The sequence below is a fragment of the Ovis aries genome, chromosome 18 (genome assembly GCF_016772045.2).
Source record: "Ovis aries strain OAR_USU_Benz2616 breed Rambouillet chromosome 18, ARS-UI_Ramb_v3.0, whole genome shotgun sequence".
NCBI lineage: Eukaryota > Metazoa > Chordata > Mammalia > Artiodactyla > Bovidae > Ovis > Ovis aries.
In genome coordinates, this window is record NC_056071.1 from 6,718,314 (window position 1) to 6,730,427 (window position 12,114).

General features: G+C 38.4%; 1 protein-coding gene across 8 annotated transcripts in view; it reads right to left on the reverse strand.

Moving 5' to 3' along the window:
- LRRC28 (leucine rich repeat containing 28) overlaps positions 1–12,114 on the reverse strand; it is a 208,857-nt gene that overhangs the window by 91,247 nt on the left and 105,496 nt on the right. For 5 of the 8 annotated variants that reach the window (XR_009597174.1, XR_009597173.1, XR_009597172.1 and 2 more), the window contains exon 6: positions 3,476–3,682. The exons of the other annotated variants lie outside the window; for them this stretch is intronic. Coding sequence is in view for 2 of the 5 variants with exons in the window: in XM_042235648.2 (XP_042091582.1) it covers positions 3,476–3,682 (207 nt within the window). In the remaining 3 variants the exon portion in view is untranslated. The remainder of the gene's footprint in view (positions 1–3,475; positions 3,683–12,114) is intronic. 8 annotated transcript variants of the gene reach the window in all.

A 12,114-nucleotide genomic window follows, 5' to 3' on the forward strand; every position in this document is an offset into this window, starting at 1 on the left:
GGTTAAGAATTCATTCACTGCTTTCTAAATTAATACTCAGAAATTCCACCTGCCATTGTGGGTGCAACTTTTGTTATCTTAAACTACAGAAGTTCCTGACATTGAGTTTAGCTGACACAGCACTTTCTGGGGGCTAACTAAAGAATGCTCTTCCACAGTCAATTTGTACACGGGCAACCTCACGGAACTTGTATCTATTATTCAACATTAAATAAGTTGTAGACATTACTGAATAATGGTTTATTAATTATGCAAGAGCAATCAGTAAACCTAGTTAAAAAAAAAAAAAAACACCTTAGGGGAAAAAAATCCTTTTCTTTGTATTTTCTTATATTTTCAGAAGCCCAGAGGAGAGTCACATCTTTATGAGCTATTTGGTCTACAGAGCTATACTGAATCAACAAGACTTCTATTAAATCTCACAGCACAAGGCTCACGCGATCAATCTCCTTTCCTCCTCACTGACAGTCAGCAGTGGGAACAGGGCTTCTGTGTACAGACTAGTCTTGTCACTCAGCTGCCATGGTACCTGTAACAGGAACATCCTCGTTTCTTGATACAACTTTTCATCTTAAAAAGAACACACTCCATGGGTGTTAATGATTTAGATAGTATTATAAGTGAGTTAAGTCATCTGTACTATAGCTTCTGTAACTGCTGGCTATAATCTGACATAAAAGCCCCATTAAAAAACTGCCTTGTCCTAAAAACTGCTTTGTCCAAAGTTCTGTGGCAAGAAACTGAATTCAGTAAGTAGCATTCCTCCAATCACAGGCAGAGATCTCAAAGATATTAAAGATATTTCATAAGCACTCAGCTCCTACATTAGAATCCTGGTTAAACACAGGAGCCTTCTATTTGAAACCTTGAGTTGTGTGTATGTGTGTTCACACTGTATCTGACTTAACTACATTACAAAGGCGTCCCTATATGCTGTTTTCAACAATTCAGTTCTCTGAGGAAAGCTGGTGCGAGCAGCTGCCGGCTCATTTTACCCTGTCCTGTATAGCTCTTAGCATTAGACAGTTTTGCTGTATTAGAAAGGAGTTGAAGGAAAGGTTTCACGCAGAGTCCATGGAAGGAAGGACAGCTATGAACTTGTTTTCTTCCTAAAGACTTAATTAAATTCCCTTTCCAAATCTACCGTCTATGGTGTTGAAAACAAAAAATCAAAACCATAATCAGACTGAGAAGATTGCTGATACTTCTGTCAGCTTCGACTTCTTCATCTTCAGAGTACGTAGCCTCTGCTCTCCTGAAGCCCTCTGGGCAACCTCACCCTGTAGCTCTCCGGTTGCCTCATCCACTTCTTTACAAAGACCATCCAGCCCAACAGTGGAGAAAGGCCCCCAGAGCTTGTCTCAGTTGTCTGGCCCTTTACTCAGGCTGTTCTCAAAGAACCCGGTCTGAGACCAGAGCAGAGCACTGCTCCAGGCAGCTTGCTTCCTTCTCACTGGACGGTCTTCACCAGATCCTCTTGCCTGTATGACTTCCTAGCAGGGAGGAAAGCCTGCCCACAGGCCTGTGTCCAGCCACGGCTGAGAGCCTCACGAGCTAGGACAGTGCCCTGGGGAGTGTGGAAGCTGCTTCCACATCTTTGGCCGTCCACGGTCCCAAGACTGAGAGTTATGGAGAGCTTGAATGTTGGGAGGGACCCTGCTCAGAACCCAGTGCAGACCTTCTTGCCTCTCTGATAACATGTTAACAAGTTCAGCAAGGCTTTGGGGGCGACAAGAAGCCTGGAGATGGAAACTAACCGGTAAGGCTCTCCTCACCACTGAACACTGAGAGCTGAAGAAGAGATGCCCACGTCTGTAGCCACAACAGCACTCAGCACAGCGTATAGAGAAGATGCCTTAGGGCATAAGGGAGGTGTCAAAGCAGAAAGCAGCCGGGCAAAGTGCAGTGGACTCTATCCTCCACCCACAGCCATTTCTATCGTCTTGCACCAGCCACTGCCACTCGGGTCAGCTGCTGCTGTCACCGCACCCCTTGGCACCTCAAATGTTAACAGTGGTCAGCCATCTGCAGGGACGGCTTCCCTCTCTTCTCCAACACCCCTGTCATCCCAGCACATGCTGCCTGTCTCCCTGGTGAAACAACAGGTAGGAATGAGCGGAACTGACTAGGGGGTTGAGGAGTCACAGCTGGAGGAGATAAAAAACAGCTATCTTATGTACCTTCAAAATAACTCTATAAACTAAGTAGGATAAATGTTGATTTCTGGTTCTAGATAAGGAAAATGAAGCTGAGAGGTTTTGGTGATTTCCTCCAGGTAATGCTCTATGAAGTGATGGAGACAGTCTAGAACTTGTATCTTTAGATTTGTAACTTGGTGCTTGTCCACTATAATTGTTCTACAAACTGTGGTTTATGCAGCAGGGGTATATTTATTTTCTAATATCAATTTATATTCAATAATTTGCTCATTTGAAAGAAAGCTCTGATTTCTTAGGCGCTTGCTTCTGAAATGGTTTTTACTTTAGCTTCTTAATTTTAAAAAAGAATTTAATTATATTTATAGAAAAGTAATCTTCTTAAATTGGATAATTATTTATTATTACTCAAACTGATGTGCACATCTCTCATAATTTTCAATTCTCTCAGGATTTAAGATTTCTTAAAGATATTTTTTATTGAAAATAATTTGTACACTGTACTATGGTAGAAAATATTTCCTTTCAGGGACTAGTAAATTATTCACTTCACTGCTCTCAAGATAAATTATTCATTTTAAAAATGCTTTTATGAATAATATCATATGATGCTTATTCTGACAGTTTAGGGTTCTGTGGGGCTTCAAATTTTAATTTTTTTAAATGGCAGTTCTGTTTCTTACAAGTTAACAAAATAATCCAATTTTCAGTGAATATTAATGCATTATTTTATTAAAGGCCTATGTTCTTTAACACATCTTATATTGAAATGGGCTACTACAGAAATCTATAGTGCACACTATGTTATTTATTAGCCAGGGTGATATTTCTAGCTCAGCAGGCAGTTCAAAAGTCTTTAAAATCGTCTAGTCTGGTTGTCCGGCAATACTAATCATTAGGATACTCAATGACATTTTTTCTACATGGAAGCTAACATCTAGGCAGATATATTTGCACAGTAGCTATTCTTTCATCTTCCTCAATACCACTTGTCAATTTTATAGTTTTATATATATAAAATATACATATATAGTATGTATTTGCATATTATATATACATACATTTTAATTCCTTTCTCTGAGTAAATCATCTCATATTTCATATTTTTTCCTAAATAAATTTTTCACACAGTTTTTTTAAACTATGAAATCCATAACAGAAATAAACTTTATTTGTTAACTGCAAAAATGAATTTAGAGAAGCATCTTCAGCATAAACACAATAAAGGAAACTAACTAATCCTTCCCAGTCAAGGAAACAAAGGCTTTCCATCTTATTCTTTAGATGTTTTACATTGCCATACAAATAGGATTACTTACCAAGTGGCAAAAATGCAAGACGGTTTCCAGCCATGGAGAGCTCATTGAGGCTGGGCAGCTGGCAGAGGTGGCGCGGCACACACCATAGACGATTTCGGTCCACAGTGAGGTACTGCAGAGAAAGGCACAGGTGAAGCCTCTCGGGTAAAGTTAGCAAACGATTGGTAGAAATGTCTAGTGTCTGCAGCTCCTTCAAATCGCCAACCTCTACAACCAAAATCAAAATTAAGATAAATTGCATCCTGATTAAATGAATTAATTAAATAAATAAAATAAATCAATACTGTAACAGTTCAACCAAATAAAATTAGTAGCTGCTACTACTTCCACAGACATGAATACTGACTGAAGTGCAGGATTTAGATCCAGTAGGCAAATAATCCAACCTAAGTAGATATCTTTAAATTAGTCTGCCAGAATTTTTCTAACAGGGGAAAAGTGCTGTCATGGAGAAAGGAGAAGCACAAAGCGATGAACCTGGGCCAAGTCTGTTACTATGGCTTCTGCTTCCTGATGAATCAAAAAGTCACTGCAAATGTGAAAGAACAGTTACATTCACTTCATGGTATCTGGTTCTTGCTACTTTAGTGGTTTTTTACCTTCTATTGAGGTAGATAGTAGGAGACCTAAATATATATATACTATAGTGTCCCAGTAAGTGCACCTTGTTCATGTGAACTAAGGAGAACATTTCTGGACAGCTTTTGAAATTTTCACCACAGTAAAAATTATGGTAATAATATGCAATTATTGTAACATTTTTAGATATTGTCCAGCCGTGTGGTCCTCTTTTAAAGCCCCAAATATACATTTCCTATGAAGATTCACTTTAATTCCACCCAAAGGAAATCCTCCCATTTAACGCCAATATTCTTTTATTCTTGGTGCCTGTATTTGTAATCTATTCCATGACATGTACAATTATGTCCCTGTCATACACTAACTGACACTGGCTGAAGGTGGGCGGGAAGGGAGCTCTTTACAAGGTATTCCGTCCTTTTCAGGGAAAACCGCCAGGAAGCATTCAGAGCAAAGGAGGTTCTGCTAGCCAGTCTCTACGGGAAGGCCGTGACTCTGTCCAGGACTGCACGCCTCATCCGAGGCTCTACAGGGAGCACTATGCAGGACACGCCTGCTCCTCTCCTTCACGGGACTCCCGCGCTGAGGACCCCTGCAATGCCCTCTGTCTCTCATCTAACCTGACCTGTCGTACAGGTTGTTCCTCTCAGGTTAAGGTCTCTCATGATCCGGCCACTTGAACACACCCCCCTGGATACACTCCGGTTTGTTCAGGCCTTGGATTAGTATGAGCAATGCCTTCTCCACAGGAGAGAAAATCTTCTGCCCTCTTAGATGTCCAGTTGCACAGATTAGCTTTTCTTATTGGCAAACAGCTTGGTAAACTATGGCTCACAGGCAAAATCGGACCCACGGTCCACTTTTGTAATGCATGCAAGCTAAGACTGGTCATTTTTAAGGCTGGTGAAATTCAACAACAATGACAAGAACAACAACAACAACCACATATACACATATATGTCTGTGTGTCTATATATATGACAGAGACTATAGGTGGCCTGCCAAGCCTAAAAATATTTAGTATCTCATCATTTACAAAAAAGTTTGCCAGTCTTTGTTACGGACTCACTCTTAACAGGAACATTTTTAATAACTGTTTTTTATAAAAGTAATACAAGTGCAAAAATATATTAATTTCTAGTTATTTTACTAATATCTAGAAGAGATTTGTGATAAGCTGAGAAGATCACACTTTATTTTCTAATTTCCCCAATACTGCACAAAGACATATTTGAAGACAGGAGATAGGAGTCAGTGAATATTTGTGACTCCCAATAAGAGTTTTGTTCTATTTTTACCAAACTGATGCACAAGGGGGTCAATTTCACCCTTGGCTCCATTAGCACAGTATTTCCTCTAGTGAAGTCTTCCTGCCTATCTGTTCTTATTGCTTCTGATGGGGCATGGAAGGTGAAGGAATTGACAGAAGAATTATATTTTAGAATTGAATGAAAACAAAAAGAAACAAGGAATCTTCCTGACCTCACTTTATGAAGTTATTATGGGAGTGAAATGGGACAGAAATGCAACCAATCAGCTTACCCACCACGGGGGCCAGGTGCTGAGAGTAGAACAAGACAAGATCTCTGCCACTGAGAATCACAGTACACATAAAAGACACTGTGTGATAGGAGCTGGCGGTGGCGGTGGCGGTGGGGCGGGGGGAGGTGGGGGGGGGGAGGTGGCGGCAGGGGGAGGGGGGGGGGGGGGCGGCAGGGGGAGGGGGGGGGGGGGGGGGGGGGGAGGGGGGGGGGGGGGGGGGGGGGGGGGGGGGGGGGGGGGGGGGGGGGGGGGGGGCTGGAGGGGAAGAGCTAGATGATGGGCTGGAGATGCTTTTGCAAAATTTATCGAAGGAAATGAGAACCTGAATAGGTCAAAAAGAAAATGGATATAGCATTTCAAGCCAGGCATGGAGATGGGGTTGAAAGCATGAGGAAAGGCATGCAAGTAAAAAGATAACTACAACAGGCACAATGACTACTTGAGACCTGACAAGTACCAAAGATACCAATGGGAAAAAAAGGAGAAAATAAGCTCAATACAGAGGGCTTGGTGGAGACATGGATGATAACAAATATTGGTGAGAGAAGTTGGAACTTATTACACTAAGAACATAACACTTCCTGAAAATTCTCAAAGGATGAAGGGGTTCTTTTGGAAATATGAAAATGGTAAATATGCAGAAAGCAATGAAATGAAAAGACAGAGTCAGATGGGGAAACAAGGAGACAGCTGATGAGAACAGAGGCAGTGTGATAGAGTTTAAAGGTAAATTCCAGAGAGGTTTTAAGAAAAGCAGAGAGTAAGTTTGGTTGGAAATGGAAAATAGTGAAACAGGAAAAAATCAAAGATCATTTTCAAGTTTCTAGGCTATTATACTCTAAGTCAATCAATGCTAATAACATTCTTTCTGTAGGAAAAAAATTTTAAGTATGTCAATACTTCTAAATTATAGTACCTATAAACCCACCTATTTAAAGGAATTTGAAAAATCCATCAAAAATCACATGGGAGCAAGCAAAATAAACTATTTTCATTATTAGTTCAAAAATAATTAAATGCATAAAACAGTGTTTTGACATGGTTGCAAAAATTACTAAGGCTGGCGGGGGTGTAGGGGGGCAGGGAAAAAATTAGGCTTCCGACTGCCAATCATTTTGATTCAGTACTATGTTATTGTATTGTGAAATGAGGAAATAAGTGATTATGAATTTAAGTTTCCTATAATTTGATTATTTACTTTTTAACAGATCAATACTCATACTTTGTTTTGATAGATAGGCAGACATTTTCAGATATTAAAATTAATAACACTTGTGACAAAGAAAATGAGAATACATAGTGTCAGTATGAATGAAAGGTCAAAATACTAAGGAGTGGGAAGAGAAAAGAGAGCTGATATTTCTTATTCCCTATAAGTTATGAATAAGACTTAAACATGCAGGACTGCATTAAATGAACAAATGTAACAAAGAACATTTTTGTCTAAGTAGCTTACTATATAGGTCTTTTCATCTGTTAGAAGAAAAGTGAGCTAATTATTACTCCAATTACAATACTGAGTGGAATACTATATATAATATGGTTGGGAAATTAATAATTTTGTCATCTTATGAAAGTATTTGGGAAAGAGAGTGAAATAAAATTAAACAGCCTTTCAGGAGAAGTGAATTAAACATAATTCTCATGACCATTTTACAATAGGCCACAAATATAAGACTATATGTGGCATCTTTATCTCAACAAAATAAAAAAATATATACTTGTTAAGCTCAGCTAATGGGAAGCACATTTTTAGAAAACAATAGAGTCAAAACAAACTTTCTCTAAGATTCTAACTTAAACACAAGAGACAGGAAATAAACCTGGGGTGGTAACGTATCACACAGGAATACAGAAACAGAGTCCAAAGTATGGGCTCAGGTTAAAAACCGGAAAGCTATTAGCCAATCAGAAATCTAGCAAATCTGGTCAAAATCAGACGCTACACTGAGGCCAGGACAACAGGATACTCATATATTTTGCTGCTCTTTCTTCATTCCTGAAGATCCCAGCTTCCTGATCATATCACTTCCACCAGCCTGAAAAAATTTTATTTCTTTTAGAGCAGGTATGCTGGCAAAAAATTCTCTTAGCTTTCCTTTTCTCTAGGAATGTCTTTATTATCACTGTAATTCTCAGAAATTCTTTTCATTAGATACAGAATCCTGGGCTAACCATTCTTTACTTTCAGTACTTTAAAGATGGTGTTCCACTATCTTCCAGCCTCCCATGGTGTCTGAGGAGAAATCTACAATTATCTGAATCATTATTTCTTTAGGTGTGTTCAAGATTGGTTATTTATCTTTAGTCATTAGCAGACTGATTATGATGTATCTATAAATGGCTTTCTTTGAATTTATCCTATCTGGGGTCTGCTGAGCTTTTTAAATTTGAAAATTTATATCTTTAACCTAAGTTTTGAAGCTTTAGAATTATGTCTTCAAATTTAAGAGTTATATCTGGGTAAATATAACAAACTATCACTTTTCTCTTTTTAAGTTGTTATGCATAACTGCTGAAAGCATTTCAATATATGATAAACTACTTAGGATAAGTATAACAAAGAATAGTGGGGTAAAGTAAAAGTAGTTCCAAAGCAATTTTGAAAGATCGGTATACTGCAATAACTAAAAATAAGATAAATACCAAAAAAAAAAAAGGATAAACCTAAAAAGCCAATAAATGAATTAAAGCAGAAAACAAAAATACACTCAAATAACATGAAAAAAGGCAGGGAAAAGAAAACAAAGAAATAAAACCAGATGTTACAAATAGACAACTAATAACAAAATGACAGGCCTAAATCTAACAAGATCAATAACAACATTAAAAGCAAACAGCCTAAGAACACCTAATAAAACAGATTATCAGGCTGCACTTTAAAATAAGACCTCAGTATATTCTATCTAAAAGGATTCCATTTTAAGTATAAATACATAGATGGGCAAAACATAAATAATACAACCATATACCATGCAAACAATACCCCCCAAAGCTGGAACTTCTAGTATAATAGAATGAGGAGGATGTCAAATCCTCTACTGAAAAAAGCAACTATAAAATCACTCAAAATTATCAAAAGCAACAATTTCAGCACTCTGAAAACTGACCTGTGCTTTTCAACAGAGAATAACTTATTCGTGAAAAACTACTGCACTTTGGATATGAATGAAGAACAGAAATCTGCGGCATGCTTCCTTTGGATGGTTCCCATTCTCCTATCCAGCTTGGTTAGGATAATAGTTCTAACATGGCAGGGTCGGCTGCAAACGACCAACAGCTTTACTGATGGAGTGCGCTAACTTGGAACAAAAGTCACAGGGTTAATTTGGAATGAAAGTGAAAAACCCATACCCAGTACTGTTGTCAATAACAATTAGGAATCTTGGTCACAAGCAAACATGGAAGACCAATACTTTTATCAGCTGAGGGGTTGCTGGTTAGCACAAGCAAGGGCAGATGAGCCAAAAATATAAGAAGGAGGAACAGGATATAAAATGGTAAGAAAGCATTTGATAGACTCTCCACATATCCCAGGCTGACGAGAGTGGTGAGCAAGCTCAAGGGAGACCACAGAGGGCTCAAGCTATTTACATATCCCAGGTCCATGAACTTGCACAGGTGAACAGAAGACAACACAAGACTCAACAGAAAACAAAGGCTGGGGAAACTTGAAAATTGCCTAAATGTTAAATGTGCTTCTGAACCCAAACACACGGCATAGAGCCTTACTAGGTTAAGGTGTTCAACGACTACGTTACACAGACACAGGGCCAAATCATAAAAAGATAGGTTTAAAAATTAAGGCAAAAACATTAATTTAAAAAAATCAAAAAAACAGAGACATCAGTCATACACTGTGGAGGAACTGAACTTCATGTTTTTTTAGCCCAGGCAAATTACTAAGATAAACAAAAAAATAGATAGCAACAATCTTCAGGCAGGAAAAAATAATCAGGATCCAGAGTTGCTACAATATATTGTTTTTAATGTACAATTTTTTAAGATTAGAAGACATGCAATAAAACAGAAAAGCGTTTAACTCATGCTCAGGCTTCCCTGGTGGCTTAGATGGTAAAGAATCTGCCTGTAGTGCAGGAAATCTGGGTTTGATCCCTGGGTGTGAAAGATCCCTTGGAGAAGAGAATGGCTACCCACTCCAGTATTCTGGACTGGAGAACTTCATGGACAGAGGAGCCGCAGTCCACCGGGGGGGCAAAGAGTCGGACACGACTGAGTGACTAATACACACACAACCCAAACTCAAGCAAAAATGGGTAACGGAAAACAGAAACTGGTGCGAACTGGACCCAGATGGTGGATTTACCAGACAATGACAGTAGCTATAATAAAGAGCAGCTATAATAAATATATTAAAAGAACTAAAAGAAAAAGTTTAAAGAATGAGATAAAATTATGACAATGATTCAAAAAATGGAAAACATTCTCAATAAAAAGAAACAAGAAAATGGAAATTCTTGAGTTGAAAAGTAAAAGTGAAAAGAAAATTCGTTAGAAAGCCTTACCAGCAGATTTGAGTAAGCAGATAAGAAATCAGTATAAACTGGTAACAAAATTTATCCAAAGAGAAACTAGCAAAAAAGACTGAAGTGAAGTGAACAGGGTCTTAGAGATCTGTAGGATAAAACCAGCTGCAAAGATGTGTGATAGAATTCCCATAAAAAGGAAAGGAGGATGAAAAGGAAGAAAAACAATATTTTTAAAAATAGTGGCTATAAATTCAAATTTTGATGAAAAATATTACACTGAAGATCCAAGAAGCTCAATAAAACCCAAGTGGGATAAACACAAAGAGATTCAAACTTATACACATCATAATCAAACTGTCAGTCAGTTCAGTCGACTGCTCAGTCACATCCGACTCTTTGCGACCCCATGAATGGTAGCACGCCAGGCCTCCCTGTCCATCACCAACTCCCAAAGTCCACCCAAACCCACGTCCATTGAGTCGGTGATGTCATCTAACCATCTCATCCTCTATCGTCCCCTTCTACTCCTGCTTTCAATCTTTCCCAGCACCAGGGTCTTTTCAAATGAGTCAGCTCTTTGTATGAGGTGGCCAAAGTATTGGAGTTTCAGCTTCAACATCAGTTCCTCCAATGAACACCCAGGACTGATCTCCTTTAGGATGGACTGGTTGGATCTCTTTGCAGTCCAAGGGACTCTCAAGAGTCTTCTCCAACAACACAGTTCAGAAGCATCAATTCTTCAGCACTCAGCTTCTCACATCCATACATGACTACTGGAAAAACCATAGCTTTGACTAGATGGACAAAGTAATGTTGGCAAAGTAATGTTTCTTCTTTTTAATATGCTGTCTAGGTTGGTCATAGCTTTTTATTCAAGGAGCAAACATCTTTTAATTTCATGGCTGCAATCACCATCCACAGTGATTTTGGAGCCCAGAAAAATAAAGTCAGCCACTGTTTCCCCATCTATTTGCCATGAAGTGACGGGACCAGATGCCATGGTCTTAGTTTTCTGAACGTTGAGCTTTAAGCTGACTTTTTCCCTCTCCTCTTTCACTTTCATCAAGAGGCTCTTTAGTTCTTCTTCACTTTCTGCCATAAGGGTGGTGTCATTTGTGTATCTGAGGTTATTGATATTTCTCCCAGCAATCTAAACTGTGAAAGACTAGAAAATCTTGAAAATAACAAGAGAATAATGATTGACTACGTTTAGGGGAACAATACATATACATGCCAAGATCTACTCTCTCTACTCAGGTATCTAACAAATGTAATAAGGCAAAACAAACAAGAAGTATCAAGACTGGAAAAGAAGCAAAACTTTCTTTATTCACAGATGACATGCTCCTTAGGATAAAATACTAAGGAACTCACAACAACTATGTATATATATGTTATATATATATATAACAACATGATTGAATCTCAAATGCATTATGCTAAGTGAAAGAAGTCAAACTCAAAGGGTACTTATGTATAGTTCCATTTATATGATATCCTGCTCAAACGGTAAAGAATCCACCTGCAATGTGGGAGACCTGGATTCGATCCCTGGGTTGGGAAGATCCCTGGAGGAGGGCATGGCAACCCACTCTAGTATTCTTGCCTGGAGAATCCCCACGGACAGGGGAGCCAGGCGAGCTACAGTCCATAGGTTGCAAAGAGTCAGACATGACTTAGCAACTAAGCACAGCACACAGAAGTAGAAAACAGAACAGTGGTTTGAGGCCTGGCAGGGCGCATGAAGGCTGGCATAAGGGGCATAAAGGAATCAGGAGGGTGCTGAAACTCTATATTGTATTGTAAAGATGACTACATAATTCAAAAGAGTGATTTTTCCTTTATGTTAAAAAAAAAAACACTAACACAAAAATTTTTTTTAATTCTTTCCAAAAGCTAAAAATAACATTTCTATGAAATAAGTTAAATATGTACATTTAAAAATTCCATATGCTGATTATCTGAACACTGTAAATCAGAATAATTATTCTTAGTATAAATTCATATAATTTAATCAGTTCTTAACTG